At 47.0% G+C, this 17,635-nt stretch overlaps 2 protein-coding genes across 2 annotated transcripts; both read right to left on the bottom strand.

Annotated features, from left to right (window-relative positions):
• Nucleotides 1-58: 58 nt before the first annotated feature.
• Nucleotides 59-7,279, bottom strand: LOC119191141 (the record flags this gene model as incomplete). The annotated part of the gene is given in 7 exon segments (XM_037445032.1): nt 59-118; nt 1,400-1,472; nt 1,964-2,025; nt 3,453-3,515; nt 5,444-5,568; nt 6,401-6,467; nt 7,228-7,279. Coding segments are annotated over 7 exon segments (502 nt in total), but the record flags the coding sequence as incomplete, so codon positions are not given.
• A 371-nt stretch (nt 7,280-7,650) lies between these two features.
• On the bottom strand, nt 7,651-17,254 carry LOC115453908 (BTB/POZ domain-containing protein 7). Its single transcript, XM_037445031.1, has 9 exons — nt 17,150-17,254; nt 16,642-16,710; nt 15,584-15,669; nt 15,263-15,388; nt 14,211-14,322; nt 11,635-12,258; nt 11,264-11,533; nt 8,512-8,631; nt 7,651-8,180 (listed from the first exon to the last, which is right to left on the bottom strand). The coding sequence occupies exons 1-9, from the start codon at nt 17,249-17,251 to the stop codon at nt 7,680-7,682; spliced, it is 2,010 nt and encodes a 669-aa protein (XP_037300928.1). The 5' UTR covers nt 17,252-17,254; the 3' UTR covers nt 7,651-7,679.
• Nucleotides 17,255-17,635: the final 381 nt, after the last annotated feature.

Below are 17,635 nucleotides of genomic sequence, written 5' to 3'. Positions count from 1 at the left end.
AAAAAAAAAGAATAAAGTAAAAAGAACAAAAAATCATCAAAAATCGTGTCAGTCTCACCGTTGTGTCGCAGGTCGAGCCTCGCGCCGCGCCCGCGCCCGCCCTCCAGCGACGAGTACGCTGCGACAACACAGTCCGTCAAAATTGATAACCAGTATATAGGTAATGTTAAATTATTTTTTTTGATGGATGTATATTTTTTTTGTTAAAAGGTATTATAATAAAGTGAGCTTTTACAGAGGAACAATAATTATAAATGTGTTAACTTGCAAAGTAAATTATTTTATTAACAACATGACACGCCTGTAATGTATCGCGTGCCACGCCATTTTACACTTCGACTCCGACTGCTTTTGAAATGACAACATTTCATTTTTTCAACGTTATCAAATGTTTATATTTTATGAAAGTAGATGTAAAATTATGAGACCCATATTTTTTCTTTTATCAAAACTCAGATATTTTCATTCATGATTTCCACTTTGAATTTTGTTTTATTCTAAATCGACGTAAGCACCAAATGACGTCATATATACGGCTCAAGACGCAGTGACCTTTGCAGTGACAGTTGTGACGTATCTATTGTAATATTGACATTTGACATTGACATATGACGGTGTCTTAATTTTTTAAAATAAATAGTAAGGAGGAACTATTTCATTCAACCGTATGTGTGACGTCATCAAGCATTTTTCGGTTTTTAATTTTTTTCTTCGAAATTAAATATGAAAAAAATATTAAAAATACATAATCGAACTCAGAGTAGGAAAATTAAGAAACGGTATTTTTGTTTTAGGCATGTTTACATTTTGAAATGTTGTCAATTTTGAATATTCACGCATTACTTAGCGGATTAACACGCTCCTATTGGCTGAGCGCATTTCGCGTCATCGTTTGCCGATGGCAGAGAATTGCCGAAGTAACCCGAGGTTTGACCCGAAAGTGGTTATGCTCAGTCTTTATTTTTTTACTTTTTTTTTGTTACTAAAAATCAGTATACGTTGCGGACATCATTTTAACTAATGTATTTCCGAAGTCAAGGTTTCTAAGAACAATGACTTGTTTATAGGAAAACAAGGCGAAACATTAATTTTCCAAATAAAAAAAGAATCATCAAAATCGAATTTACCCAGTCAAAAGGATTGACGTAGCAAACATAAAAAAAGCAATTGAATTGGGAACCACTTTTTTTTTGAAGTCTACTTAATGCTTGACATGTTAGCCGGCTAACATGATAGCTACATGACATTACGCGTGTCACGGGAATATACCCTTAATATTTATTACATAAGGTTATTTTTCCGTGACACGTGTAGTGTCATGGAGCTGTTATGTTAGCCGGCTAACATTCCAATCATTCCGATGGCAAATGGTTTAAAAAGAATAATACAAATCACTCACCCCTTATAACGGAGAGCTCTATGGCGGCTCGCAGCTCGTCGTCGTCGGGGCGCGCGCGCACGCACGACATCGCCTGCGCACGCACACCGGCCTCAGCACACACGCTTCCCACGCCAGCCGGATGTGAAAACTAAGCCGAATACTTTCTACGTGTTTGGATGACAGTGTTGTGTCAACCCCACTGTGGGGGTCGGCGCAACACTACTAGTAGTGCAAAAACATTTCGGCTTAGTTTTTACATACCCGCGGAATATCAGACGAACCGCATTAAACAACTATATTTTATAATGCGAGCTGGATATCGAATCAAGTCTTCCAAAATCAGATTACATTATATCCGGGTCGAAGGACCACAGATAAGTCGATATACTGTGTTACTGTGTTGTGTATGAGGTGTGAACGCCTTGTTGACCAATACAAGCAATTAGATAAGAGTATGTGAATGCCTTGATGGCCGGCCCAAGCAATTATTAGAAGTAGAACACAATATGGCGAATATTTTTATGGTGTGGTATGTTTTAATAGTATGTAGTTTTGATTGTTAATAGAACTTGGTAATAATACCTGCGCGTGATCTCGGTGCTGTCGCCCGCTCGCCGCCGCGCCTGCGCGCTGCGCCCGGGAGCCTGCCAACACACCACCATCATCAGAAGAGCTCCTACAATGTGCCCGCTAAGGGATCATCAATTATGTCGAACGCGTCCCAAAATTGCAAAAAAAATCAAATTAAAATAAAATTACAACTAAACTTATGTGGCTAATGGTCGATGTATGAACTAGAAGTGTCCGCGGTCCGTGTGGTCACCGCGGAGGTGCTTGCAGCTGATGACGTCACTGCTGGTCACGAAGCGCTGCGTCAGCGCACGTTGTGCTATCGGGTTATTGTCGGTTGCTAACACAATGTTGCAACAATTGAGGTCAGAGCGCGTCAACAATCTCTATGGGTTTTTTTTGTTACTGACCCCGCAGTACACACCGAGGAAAACCTGCGAACGGTATACTGGTTCCCCCGGCTTAGGGACTGCCGGGAAGAAGAGAAATAGGGGAGGAAAGGAGGGGAAGGAAGAGGAAGTGTTAGGATGGGCGGAGTGAAGTGGAGCGGAAATGTTCCCGAGTCACTCTTAAACCCCAATGTGAAATTGTAACCATGGGGTGTTGTAGTGTGTGTACTTAGTATATAAGCCATATAATGTATATTATTAACCTTGTTATGTAGTATATAAGGTTATATTCCCGTGACACACGTAATGTCATGTAGCTGTCATGTTTGCCGGCAAACATTCCGATGCTACAGTGGTTAAGTCAGTATAATGAGAGCAGTCCAATAAAGATTCTGAAACCATCAACACTTCTCAAAATATATATCCATCTTTCCATTGTAGTGTAGACACATTCACTGTGTGCCTAGGGTCGCGATAAATGTCCCCCCTCGCGTGTATTCGGTGTGGACACCGAGCGCACAAGAATTATGTAGGGTTAAGGACCCTTATGTGGGTTGCCACCTTTTTTTGGGGCAAATAAAAGTACATCGATAAATTGAATGTAGAAGAAAAAGTACACGGTGTCAAAATAAAGTACAAATTATTTCTACTTTATTATTTTGCTCCTAAACATAAATTAAATTTGGGAACTTTTAACAAGTAAAATTATTATTTCACATTCAAACAGGAATTATTTTGTTCGTCTAGTCATTTGGTATTTTACATCACAGAATTTGAACTCTCTCTGTGTGTGCTGACGTAATAAAATACCAATGAAATTAATGCATACAATTTTAAAAATATATCATCAGACTTATCAAATACTTGCTGCCATTTTTGTACCATTACTTACCGTTGTTTTACGCAAAAATTCTTACGAAAATTCTTAGACGAATCATAGTATGGCAAATAAAGTATTTTCGCGTACTTTATTGTTCTCATGAAGTATAGAGTACAATTATCCGAAATAACGTACAATACTTTATTATAAAGTACGTGTGGCAACCCTACCCTTATGGGTTACCAATATGTAACACCCCTACTCGTGCTTGCATGTAAACAAACGCACTGACCTGGTCTCGGCGTGTGCGTCGCTCCGTCCCCGAGGTCCAGCTGTAGCACCACGCCGCCGTAGTCTGGAACAGTCACGCACACGTGTCATGTGTTTGTGTGATGCATGCGCAGGAGTTTAAGGGCCGCTCAAGTATTACGTACCGCAATTTGGAGCGGAGGGGGGGCGAGGGGAGGGGGGGGGGGGCTTGTAAAACGTTACGATGCGTTACAGGGGAGGGAGGATCGTACAAAGAGTTATGTAGCGTACATTGGATTTTTTATTTTAAAACAATAACAAAAGTATTATAGCGAGTTTCCGGTATTTTGCGAAAAAAAAAAAATAATAATTATTTGCATCACTTTTTGAAGAGGGGCGGAGGCATACAGGAAAATGTTACGGCGCGTTACATGGAGCGGATGGGGAGGGGGGTCAAAAATCTTCAATAATTGCGTTACGTAATACTTGAACGGTCCCTTGTTGGTGGTAGGATGTATTTTATATAGGATAGACGCCGTACACAAGGTGTTAAAACTTATAGTGTCCCACGTGTGTCGCGTTCCGGGATCTGTGGATATCCGGTTCCAACATAATTGTGTCGACTGAGGGGTAGTCATCTCTCGTCAGTCGACATTCTTATTTGAATAGTAAATGCAGGAATGTAGGAAAAATTGTGGATACCTTTTTATAAACACAGTTTATTTTATAAGTATAAATCAACGGCATTCCTTTGTTATACGTATATTGACAACTGAGAAAAACATGGCGGAGGACAAAGATATATTTTTTTAAACATAATAGATGGCGCCACAAATATGATTTAGTATAGTCTGTTCAAAAAGAGAACTGTGATGGCCAAAAAGTGAATTTATTATTTTTACATGGCAACCCTTCCCCTTCATCTGTCATATTGCTTTGTTATTCAAGCATTTTGCGTGTTATTTTCAATGATATTTGTACAGAAATTTCTAAACTAAACAACAAAAGGTGATTAACGTCAGTGGCGACCTCAAATCCCACGATGTTTCTCCTTCTGAACACAATATAACACATTATAATGTTTGCATAATACATAGAGCGGCGGTAGCCTGGTTGGGTGTGGAACGGACTGCCGAGACGAATGTCCGCAGGTTCAAAACTCAAACACACCTCTGACTTTTTCTAAAATCATATGATTATTCTTTGTGAATTTATCGTTCGCTTTAACGGTGAAGGAAAATATCGTGAGGAAACCTGCACATCTGAGAAGTTCTGTATAGGAATTTCGAAGGTGTGTGAAGTCTACCAATCCGCACTACAGCGTGGTGGACTAAGGCCTAATACCTCTCAGTAGTGGAGGAGGCCCGTGCAGCAGTGGGACAGTATATAATATAGGGCTGATATTATTATTATTATAATACAACAATTTTATTGGACCCCGTTTCATATACCATCAGTTGAAGTGTGGTCACTTGTTATGCCTATATCGACGGTTAAGAGGCTAATTGACTTAAATGACTTTGATTGCGATATCAAGCTTCATACATATTTAAAATCATTTTTTTTTACTACGTATTTTGAACTAGTGTTAGAGGTATTTACAAATAACATAGAAAGTAAATACAGCAATGTATTTATCGTCTCAAAACAGTAGAGCTCGTGCATAATATGCGTGGCACACTACTCGGGCGCGCTCAGCCGGCGTTCGGGCCCTTATACTAGTAAAAAAAATTCGAAAAAAAAAACTTTCGCTAAGTCAATTAGCCTTTCAGCCATCGATATATAATTTTTTTGTGTTTTTTTTCCTTTACCCATTTAGCACCGGAATGTTTGCCGGCAAACAGGACAGTAACATGACATTACGCGTGTCACGGAAAAATAACCTTATTATGTAGTATATAAGGTTATAATCCCGTGACACGCGTAATGTCATGTAGCTGTCATGTTTGCCGGCAAACATTCCGCTGGTGAATGGGTTAAGGAGAAAGCAAAGGCTCTCAGCCATACAGCCATCGATATAATCATGTAGAGTACCGTTGGTGAGCGGGTGCGCGACGTAGTGCGCGCTGGACAGCGACGACAGCAGGTGCGTGTTGGCGTTGGGCGCCATGGCCACGTCCGGCACCGCCGCCGACAGCCGCCCGCCCCACGGACCCTCCCTGCACACACCACCACATCACACACTAGCCATTCACTTTTACTTAGAACTAGCTAACCCGACAGACGTTATCCCGTCTTAAGGCGATACCTCAAGGTCCATTTTCATACATTTTGTTTCGGCTTTAATCTGGATAACTAAACAAGTATTGACAAGTAAAGAATTTAAATTCACGTCTAGTTAGTGATTAGTTCTCGCAGTTGAAAGAAAAATGTAAAAATAATTAATAATCATGGATATTTCGGCCTTTAAAATTTCGTCGTATTAAGGTGAAACAAAATGTATGAAAAATGGACCTTAAGCTATAACCTTAACTATGAATTTGCAGCGCGCATTCTGTCAATCGCTGACAGTTACTTCAAACAATTGACAGTTATATAAAATTAATATTTTCGTTAAGTTTTCTTAAATTTTCTAATTTTCCGCGCAATTTTTTGAATTGTTTCTTTCATAAGAACCTTCTCGTGACAATAACAAACACAACAAAAAAAACAGTGAAATCGGTCCAGCCGTTCACGCGTGATGGCGTGACCAAGAGAAATAGAGATTCATTTTTATATATATAGATATAATTCAAGAAAAATATATTTTTCATGAATTTAAAATAATTAAAAATTTAAAATTTAATCCAAAATAACCATTACATTAATTATTTTTCATATCATATGTAACAAAATAAACTTTTCTCTTGACAGCTAAATGCTTCATAAATTGTACTTCATACAGAATCGGTCTATGGTCGAACTATCACGATGGAGATTTAATGCGCTAGAATATTTAAATTCAAGAAAAATATATTTTTCTTTACATAGATATAAAAAAAAAGAAAATACCTGTGTCTCGCTGTGTCTACCGAGCGTCCCGGCACCTCGCTCCTGCACGTACCCGCGCGGGAGTTGTCTGAAACAGACACACACACATCATCACGCATTTATCCAAAAGGGTATGCAGAGGTGCAACCAAGACACCCACTGTTCGCCAAGTGTGTTCCGTCCCATGATGTGATACGAGCCTATCGCCACATCGGGCACAAATTCCAGACTCCGGGCTGATATTGAGCAGAAAAAACCCCAAAATCACTTTGCCCGACCCGGGATTCGAACCCAGGACCTGAGCGCTGCCGTACCGCGCATGCAGTACAACTACGCCACCGAGGAAGTCATTGAAACAGACAGACAAACCTCTACACATATATGTATACATAAGATAGTCACATATCACACTGAACTATGCCACTTTGAAGAAGTGTTCTTTGTTAAAATACTATCGATGTATATGTACTACGTATATTCTACAGACACGAACGTCCATATAAACTATTTGTTCAAATCTGAACTAAAATGACAAAACGTCACTGTTATAACATATTTATTCACTTGAACAACTAATAATTTTAGTTATTTGACTAATAGTTTTTATTCACATCCAGGTTTACACTTAGACTCGAGTTCTTATATCATGAGCGCCACTCCGTACACAACCACAAACTGTCAATATTGACCATACTAAAGTCAGTTTGAATGGATGACAGTTCAGTTCAGTTGAACACAGTGAATGTTCGGATCGCCAAATCTAGTATGTAGCACATATATATCGATGTTATCGCCTAGGGTGGGATTGCTTTCGGGTTTGACAGGTAGAAGAAAATGGATTAACTTACCACCATTTGAATGCAGCGCGTGCAGCCGCCACCGACCTGCGGAGACACGCATACTTATAATTACATAGACACATAAATACTAACATAACATAACAACTTTAATGTTTCGAATTTATTTGATTTTTGTTTTGTCATAGGTGTTTGGCGTGTTCTCTATCAGTACAAATAACATCACGCATTTATCCCCGAAGGGGTATGCAGAAGTGTAACCAGGGCATCTATTTTTCGCCAAATATGTTCCGTCCCATGATGTGATAGAGGGCGAGCCTATGGCCATATCAGGCACAAATTCCAAACAAAAAAACCTAAATATCATTTTGTCCGACCCGGGATTCGAACCCAGGACCTTAGAACACTATCGTATCCTGCATGCAGTACAACTACGCCACAGAGACGGTCCTCCATCAGTAGTTTAAACTTATTGTGTACTACACTCGGCTGCGCACATCGGACTATAGGAAGCACAGGTAGTGAACGTCGGCTTTAGAGTGTGCCTGTGTGTACCTGCAGCAGTCGGCGGCGCGGTCGGGCTCGGGGCCGGGCTCGGCGCGGTCGGGCCGCGGCGCCTCCCACTCGCTGTGGACCTCCGCCAGCACCAGCTCGGCGCACGAGTCGGGCAGCGACATCTCGCGCACGGCGCGCAGCGCGATCTGGCGGTACACGGGCTGCGCGTGCTGCGCGTGCAGCTGCAGCGCGCGCGCCTGCGGCTGCGAGTGCGCCAGCTCGCGCACGCGCGCGCGCACCGCCTGCAGCAGCGCCGGCTGCACGCACGCCGCGTCCGGCGCCGCGCCCGCGCCGCCCGCCGCGCCGCCCGCCGCGCCCGCCGCCACGCCCGCCGCCACGCCGCGCGCCGCCGCCACCATGTACAGCGTGTCGGGTATCCGGTGCAGGTAGCGCTCGCGCCGCACGCGCGACACTTCCGCTTCCGGCACCGCCTGGTCCTCTAGCAGCGCCTGCAGGAATAACAATCTATATATACTGCTACTTCGGTAGTGTCAAGGTGACGGGTACCCAATATTGCCAACATACCGCCATTTTTTAATTAACAATTCAAATTCAAAAATGGGCCAATCAGAACAAAGTATTTTGTATAGGCTCACAAATTATAATTTGATTATAATTTATGTTTCGAGTAAGACGAATGCTCCGTAGTCCCGGCGAGCTTCACCGCTCGGTGTCAGTGGATGTCAGTGGATGTCAGTAAGTGTCAGTAAGTGTCAGTGCGTATCAATGCCGATCCCGGCTTGTAGTAGTTGAAGTGGCGTGTGTGAGAGCGACACTCACCTTGATCTCGTCGAGGTACGGCAGGAAGCACCTCGCCGGTCGGAAGGCGCCGCGGCCGAGCCACGCGTCCGCCGTGCCGCCGCCCGCCACCGGGCCCGAGATCACGCCGCGCCGGATCAACTGCAACGGACGGGGGCGTTCTCATTACATTTGTTTCATATTGTGTATTGGATGTTGATTAGTGGTGTTGTGGTTTTTCTGGTCAGTATTAGCCCGGAGTCTGGAATGCGGTATTCGATATGGCGATAGACTCTTCCCCTGTTACATTATACGACGGGACGTAAATGGCAAAATGTGGATGCCCTGGTTGCGCTTTTGTCTCCTCTCTTATGAGACTAAAGGCACGATGTGTGCGCGTGTATTCGTGCGTATTGTCGCGCGCGCGCGCGTCTGTGTGTGTGTGTGTGTGTGTGTGTGACTCGCCTGGTTGAGCAGGTCGTGGTCGGGCGGCAGGTGCTCGAGGCGCACGAGCGGCAGCAGCGCAGCGAGCGCGTCGCGCAGCACCGAGTCCGCGGCGGCGGCGCGTGTGTGTGCGTGTGTGTGTGTGTGTGACTCGCCTGGTTGAGCAGGTCGTGGTCGGGCGGCAGGTGCTCGAGGCGCACGAGCGGCAGCAGCGCGGCGAGCGCGTCGCGCAGCACCGAGTCCGCGGCGGCGGCGCGTGTGTGCGTGTGTGTGTGTGTGTGTGTGACTCGCCTGGTTGAGCAGGTCGTGGTCGGGCGGCAGGTGCTCGAGGCGCACGAGCGGCAGCAGCGCGGCGAGCGCGTCGCGCAGCACCGAGTCCGCGGCGGCGGCGCGTGTGTGTGCGTGTGTGTGTGTGTGTGTGTGACTCGCCTGGTTGAGCAGGTCGTGGTCGGGCGGCAGGTGCTCGAGGCGCACGAGCGGCAGCAGCGCGGCGAGCGCGTCGCGCAGCACCGAGTCCGCGGCGGCGGCGCGTGTGTGTGCGTGTGTGTGTGTGTGTGTGTGTGACTCGCCTGGTTGAGCAGGTCGTGGTCGGGCGGCAGGTGCTCGAGGCGCACGAGCGGCAGCAGCGCGGCGAGCGCGTCGCGCAGCACCGAGTCCGCGGCGGCGGCGCGTGTGTGTGCGTGTGTGTGTGTGTGTGTGTGACTCGCCTGGTTGAGCAGGTCGTGGTCGGGCGGCAGGTGCTCGAGGCGCACGAGCGGCAGCAGCGCGGCGAGCGCGTCGCGCAGCACCGAGTCCGCGGCGGCGGCGCGTGTGTGTGCGTGTGTGTGTGTGTGTGTGTGACTCGCCTGGTTGAGCAGGTCGTGGTCGGGCGGCAGGTGCTCGAGGCGCACGAGCGGCAGCAGCGCGGCGAGCGCGTCGCGCAGCACCGAGTCCGCGGCGGCGGCGCGTGTGTGTGCGTGTGTGTGTGTGTGTGTGTGACTCGCCTGGTTGAGCAGGTCGTGGTCGGGCGGCAGGTGCTCGAGGCGCACGAGCGGCAGCAGCGCGGCGAGCGCGTCGCGCAGCACCGAGTCCGCGGCGGCGGCGCGTGTGTGCGTGTGTGTGTGTGTGACTCGCCTGGTTGAGCAGGTCGTGGTCGGGCGGCAGGTGCTCGAGGCGCACGAGCGGCAGCAGCGCGGCGAGCGCGTCGCGCAGCACCGAGTCCGCGGCGGCGGCGCGTGTGTGCGTGTGTGTGTGTGTGTGACTCGCCTGGTTGAGCAGGTCGTGGTCGGGCGGCAGGTGCTCGAGGCGCACGAGCGGCAGCAGCGCGGCGAGCGCGTCGCGCAGCACCGAGTCCGCGGCGGCGGCGCGTGTGTGTGCGTGTGTGTGTGTGTGTGTGTGACTCGCCTGGTTGAGCAGGTCGTGGTCGGGCGGCAGGTGCTCGAGGCGCACGAGCGGCAGCAGCGCGGCGAGCGCGTCGCGCAGCACCGAGTCCGCGGCGGCGGCGCGTGTGTGTGCGTGTGTGTGTGTGTGTGTGTGACTCGCCTGGTTGAGCAGGTCGTGGTCGGGCGGCAGGTGCTCGAGGCGCACGAGCGGCAGCAGCGCGGCGAGCGCGTCGCGCAGCACCGAGTCCGCGGCGGCGGCGCGTGTGTGTGCGTGTGTGTGTGTGTGTGTGTGTGACTCGCCTGGTTGAGCAGGTCGTGGTCGGGCGGCAGGTGCTCGAGGCGCACGAGCGGCAGCAGCGCGGCGAGCGCGTCGCGCAGCACCGAGTCCGCGGCGGCGGCGCGTGTGTGTGCGTGTGTGTGTGTGTGTGTGTGACTCGCCTGGTTGAGCAGGTCGTGGTCGGGCGGCAGGTGCTCGAGGCGCACGAGCGGCAGCAGCGCAACGAAGCGCGTCGCGCAGCACCGAGTCCGCGGCGGCGGCGCGTGTGTGTGCGTGTGTGTGTGTGTGTGTGTGACTCGCCTGGTTGAGCAGGTCGTGGTCGGGCGGCAGGTGCTCGAGGCGCACGAGCGGCAGCAGCGCGGCGAGCGCGTCGCGCAGCACCGAGTCCGCGGCGGCGGCGCGTGTGTGTGCGTGTGTGTGTGTGTGTGTGTGACTCGCCTGGTTGAGCAGGTCGTGGTCGGGCGGCAGGTGCTCGAGGCGCACGAGCGGCAGCAGCGCGGCGAGCGCGTCGCGCAGCACCGAGTCCGCGGCGGCGGCGCGTGTGTGCGTGTGTGTGTGTGTGTGTGTGACTCGCCTGGTTGAGCAGGTCGTGGTCGGGCGGCAGGTGCTCGAGGCGCACGAGCGGCAGCAGCGCGGCGAGCGCGTCGCGCAGCACCGAGTCCGCGGCGGCGGCGCGTGTGTGTGCGTGTGTGTGTGTGTGTGTGTGACTCGCCTGGTTGAGCAGGTCGTGGTCGGGCGGCAGGTGCTCGAGGCGCACGAGCGGCAGCAGCGCGGCGAGCGCGTCGCGCAGCACCGAGTCCGCTGAGTCGTACCGTGTGTGTGCGTGTGTGTGTGTGTGTGTGTGACTCGCCTGGTTGAGCAGGTCGTGGTCGGGCGGCAGGTGCTCGAGGCGCACGAGCGGCAGCAGCGCGGCGAGCGCGTCGCGCAGCACCGAGTCCGCGGCGGCGGCGCGTGTGTGTGCGTGTGTGTGTGTGTGACTCGCCTGGTTGAGCAGGTCGTGGTCGGGCGGCAGGTGCTCGAGGCGCACGAGCGGCAGCAGCGCGGCGAGCGCGGCGCGCATCAGCGAGTCCGCGGCGGGGGCGCGTGTGTGTGCGTGTGTGTGTGTGTGTGTGACTCGCCTGGTTGAGCAGGTCGTGGTCGGGCGGCAGGTGCTCGAGGCGCACGAGCGGCAGCAGCGCGGCGAGCGCGTCGCGCAGCACCGAGTCCGCGGCGGCGGCGCGTGTGTGTGCGTGTGTGTGTGTGTGTGTGTGACTCGCCTGGTTGAGCAGGTCGTGGTCGGGCGGCAGGTGCTCGAGGCGCACGAGCGGCAGCAGCGCGGCGAGCGCGTCGCGCAGCACCGAGTCCGCGGCGGCGGCGCGTGTGTGTGCGTGTGTGTGTGTGTGTGTGACTCGCCTGGTTGAGCAGGTCGTGGTCGGGCGGCAGGTGCTCGAGGCGCACGAGCGGCAGCAGCGCGGCGAGCGCGTCGCGCAGCACCGAGTCCGCGGCGGCGGCGCGTGTGTGTGCGTGTGTGTGTGTGTGTGTGTGACTCGCCTGGTTGAGCAGGTCGTGGTCGGGCGGCAGGTGCTCGAGGCGCACGAGCGGCAGCAGCGCGGCGAGCGCGTCGCGCAGCACCGAGTCCGCGGCGGCGGCGCGGCGCGCGCGCGACACCACGGGCGAGCGCTCCGCCGCCCACCGCACCAGCGCGCGCAGCGTGCACGCCTCCGACGCCTGCGCATACCGCACACACTCACCACAAAATAACAACACATTACACACGTACACCGCGACAGATAACGTCGAGACTCAGTCCCCTCACCCCGCGACACCCCTCTCAAGAAGTGGGGCGCGTGTTCGTGGATAAATTGACCCATATCACCTACGAGTATGATACCCCAATAGGTAGCAGTAGGGCGCGTCATCGTCGATGCTCTTACCTACAGACGTTGACGACGTACTACAGATCAATAGACCCGGATACAATTTACGGATATTTGTAAGTCCACGCGTTGAGCGGAAACGATTTCGATGGTATACAATAAGTACACACTGCACCCGAGTTATACAAAGGAAGTTTAAATATGACGCTAATTGTTTTTTAAGTTTCCTCTTCGGTTTAATTTTATTGCGCGTACAATACAACTATCGCGTTCAGGTGTTACATCTCTGTCTACCTTTGAAAAGGGGAAAGGCTTGATGTAAATATAAAATACACTACTTAATTATTCAAATGAAAGCCAAAATTTACAATCTTATTAATTGGATGAAATATTTATTCAAATTGTTTTACTAATGAATCGAATTTCAAAACAATTACTATGAGACCAATGTCAAAATATATATATTCTTTGAAATAAAAAAAAATCTTAATCGGTTAATAAATAATAGAGCTCTGAGTAAAAAACACAAAAAAAATATATACAAAAAAGAAAAAAAAAAACACATCAAATTGAGAACTGCATTACTCTTTCCAGTTGATGAAAAAAAAAATTATTTTCCATTTTTTTCTTTTAACTTTTACGTCAAATGATATTTCTGAATGAGTCAAAAATGAAGCCTTTGATCATATTTTTAAAGCAAATGCTCTAACCACATAGCCACAAAGAATTTATAGAGTATGTTTTGGCTAAGTCATATTAAATCATTCATCTTTGCAGTCAATGAAAAAAAAAAAACTTTTTTTTAATAAAAAAAAAACTGACAATGGCGAAAGGTCCATATAGCCCGATTCCTAACGACTTTCGTAATTTATGTAAAATCCAATTATCATTACAACAATTTGCATATGCACAATTATTACCTATATGTTGCGTCGGGTTTTTATTTATTCAAAAGAATTAACAAAGCGTTATATTTACTCCGACAATTAAACTATATAGTTAGTTATAGGCCGGACATTAGAGCCAAATTTTTGCTCCAAAAATCACTAACTGGTAATAAGTCGCTGTCTTATTTGAAATGTCTGTATGACAAGATGTCAGCGCCCTTAGATATTGATACAAAAATTATATTTACAGAAAACATGCTAATATGCACATTAAAATCATTAAAATCATATGAAAAAAAAATATAAAGTATTTTACATTGGCGTTTTGGTATTTCCCAGTAGATTGAGTAACCATTGCATGAGCGCAAAATATTTGTACAATGTTGCCAATGTCCGCTGTGTATCAGTCGCGAAGGGTCCATATAACTTGATTCCTACCGGCTTCCGTTTATTTAGAGTTGCTGTAGAATGATATTATCATTAGACTGTTTTGTAGACGGCATTTACACATAATAATTATCAGCCCTGTATTATATACTTGCTCACTGCTAAGCACGGGCCTCCTCTACTACTGAGAGGGATTAGGCCTTAGTCCACCACGCTGTAGTGCGGATTGGTAGACTTCACACACCGAAATTCCTATACAGAACTTCTCAGATATGCAGGTTTCCTCACGATGTTTTCCTTCACCGTTATAGCGAACGATAAATTCACAAAGAATACACACATGATTTTTTAGAAAAGTCAGAGGTGTGTTTGGGATTTGAACCTGCGGACATTCGTCTCGGCAGTCCGTTCCACACCCAACTAGGCTATCGTCGCTTATTTACACATATAAATATCTGTTTGTTGTATCGGGTACCCTTTCGCCACTGCTGTGTATGATGAGGATGGGGGCGAGGGTGGGGTGACCGACCTGCAGGAAGGGCGAGGCGAGCGCGCCGGCGAGCGCGGAGCTGGGCAGGCGGCCGCACGCCGACACCGACATGATCGACGGGAACTCGTCGCGCAGGAACCGCATCGCCTGTCTGCATGAGAACACCGTCAATGGGCTTACGTTAAATAATATTACATTTGTCATTATGTCTCCGTTGTTCCAACAATAGTCCTTTCTTTCTTTATTACAAAATAATATGTTTTTTTTTTTGCCCAAATGAAAATTAATATTATGCAAAATTAATTGAAGTTAAACATGAAAATATGCAAAATGCTTAACTCATAGCTTTCTTGCAGTAATTTCTGGTTAGTTAAAAAACTAATTAACCTTAGGAATGATGATACGTCAAAAAAATTCTAATGTGATGGCAAACTAAGAATTTTTTATCTCGCTGTGTTTTAAGGCGGATTTTAGCCAAAATAGCCCCCATGAAGGACTATGTTTTTTAATGAATATGTAAGTTGAGAGTCTGGAGAAGTTTTTGACCTACCTTAGTACCACAAAGTCACCTGTTTAGATTTTTAATTTAAAGAAGAAAATTTAAGTCATAATTCATAGAACGAAGTTTTTCACTTTACACCAACATTTTCATAATTTTCATTAAAGTTACAAAGCTGATTATTTTCACCATAAAAATACAACTAATGAAAATTTTGTTGCAACAAAAACATATCGAATAAGTGTTCTACTTTCTTAAAAATAAAACATTTTATCGTTCGAATCGAAAATTCACAAAAATTCAGAAAAATATTCATAACTCGAAAACTATGTAAAATCGCGGAACATACATGGGCTTGATTTGGATACCCAAAGGAGTGCTCTATCTCTGGACCTCCGCTTGACACTATTTTCTGGGACATCCTGTATATGTAGGATGAAAAAAAAAAACAAAACACAACAGCCACTCCGATGCATACCCTCTCTCTCTGCATGACGCAAATACTAGTACGCTCGCTATTGTTTCCGGCGATCTTGTCGATTTCCATCAGGCGAGCTGATCTCCCCATTTATTTGCAATATAAAAGAGTTACCTGTGCACCCACTGACTGGCGTGCGGCGCGGCTGCCCAGCGAAGCACGTGCGGCAACGTCTCCGCGCTGAGAGCCTCCACGATGGCGTCCTCACACCCTTGCACCACTATCGGCATCTCCACGAACCTGCGCACAAACACACCAGTATTTATAAACCCACGCACGCACGCAAGCAAGCACGCACGTACGCTCACACACATACACACTTATAAACACACGTCACGCATTTATCCCCAAAGGGTAACCAGTTAACAACGGCTTCACTTTCCGGCCGAGATGTGTTGAACAACGGCTTCACTTCCCGGCCGAGGTGTGTCTCACCTGGCTATCTCGTAGAGTTGGAAGGCGTCGTCGAGCAGCGCGGTGGTGGCGGGCCGCGCGCCGCCGCGGGACACGCCCGCCCACGACTGCAACACAAACGACTTGCACTAGCACGCTTGCGAACATGTTCAGGGTCATGTTGACATTGCGTTACTAAATGATACCACATACTCGTCTTCACCTTTGCTGATCTTGTGTCAAAAATCATCCATTAATAAACCAATATTTGTAACAAAAATACTGGTTTTAGTTTTCTGATTATTTGATAATTTTGTTGTTTAATACGAATATGGCGTGTGTGAGTGAATTTCTGACTGAAAGTATGATGTTGGCGCTGCGACGAATTCACTTAGAGTAGTAGTAGCGGCTTTAGGGCGCGTATAACTAAAATTACTTTTTATTGATATTTATTTTGTTCGTTACACTTTTTTTTACATCTACGGCTCAAGTAACTTATTGTAGTGTTATTTCCAAGTAGATAAGTATGTGGTTTCATTTAGTAACGCGATGTCAAAATGACCGTGTATAACCGACAGAAATAAAATATCTATACATAATATTAAAAACATATAATATATTTTTTTATTTTTTTAAGAGCTACAATTCCGTCACATATAATTGTTGCATAACTTTAACCGTTTACGCAGCGCACGCAACGGAAGCTCTCAAAAGTAATAATTTTTTCCCGTTTTTGCAACATTTTTTATTACTATCATAGCGTGATGTTATATAGCCTATAGCCTTCCTCGGTATGTGAGCTATCCAACACTAGAATATTTTTCAATTCGAACCGGTAGTTCCTGAGATTAGCGCGTTCAAACAAACAAACTCATCAGCATTATATAATAAGTATAGAAGTATGGATTATAAATAGATTAAAATGTGTCTTTATTGCTTTTTATTTTAACTCAACATCTAATTTAAATTAAACAATTTTTCGGATTTTATCGCGGTTTTAATATTTTACTTTTTTCCCGACGTTTCGAAGACTTTGCAGCCTTTGTGGTCACGGGGGGTCAGCATCTAATATTTTAAAGAATAATATGAGTGTATCATACCGTGCTCCCATTACTTGTGTTCGTTGACGAGGGAGATGATGAATTCCTTCCAATCAGGCTCAAATCCACCTGAAAAACAAACCGTATACGTTTTGTATTAAAGATCAATTCGTACTGATGTTAGATAATAAAATATTGTATACTTTTGTCTATAATGACTATAATATTGAATATTCATTTCATTGTAGAAAAGAAGATGAAAAATATTGGATTGAGGGATCAAAACAATTGATCGAAAATCATGGCTCGAAGACAATAAGGATTAGGTTTAACAAAAAAATCTAGTCTTAATGTAGTCTTTAGTGCTTAAATATTGTTGATAATGATTATGCTATGAGCTGTGCCTTTTTGTTAAAGAAAAGGACGAATCACGGCTCAAAGGACCATTTACATATTTCGAACAGTTTGAATAATAGTAGAGGAGGCCCGTGCCCATCAGTGGGACGGTATATAATACAGGGCTAATATTACTATTATTATTACGTTGCTGAATAGTTGTCAGTCGTACCTGGTCGGTGTAGGCGGCGTGCAGCAGCGCCCTGGCGAACCTGCGCGGGAGCACCTTCTCGTCGACGCACACCGCGCCGCCCGCCCCCGACCGCCGCGACATCACGCTCCTGTGTCAGGACCGGTTCAAATCAAATCATTTATTCGAACGGGTTCCCCAGTTCCCGAATGTAACCCGAGGCAAAAAGAAATTGCCTCAGTCAACATATCGCGGCCAATTTAACAGAAAACAAAAACTAAGTCAAACATAAATAAACTTAAAAGGGAAGCCGGTAAGAATCGGGTTGTGTGGACGCTTCGCCACTGGTACGTGCTATACTTAACGAACTCTACTGCTACGATATACGTAGCGCTACGCTCATTTCATTGTACTACACTAACATAGCTACATCGCTACGCCATCTATAGCTCAAAGTAGCATAAACTGCGCTACGCCACTCGTAGGTCTGGGCAATGACATTTGCAGAGCTACGCTGCACAATTTTTA

This window comes from Manduca sexta, unplaced genomic scaffold (genome assembly GCF_014839805.1).
Source record: "Manduca sexta isolate Smith_Timp_Sample1 unplaced genomic scaffold, JHU_Msex_v1.0 HiC_scaffold_1094, whole genome shotgun sequence".
Taxonomy (NCBI): domain Eukaryota; kingdom Metazoa; phylum Arthropoda; class Insecta; order Lepidoptera; family Sphingidae; genus Manduca; species Manduca sexta.
The sequence above is the reverse complement of the archived record's forward strand: the minus strand, read 5'-3'. Positions and strand labels throughout refer to the sequence as shown.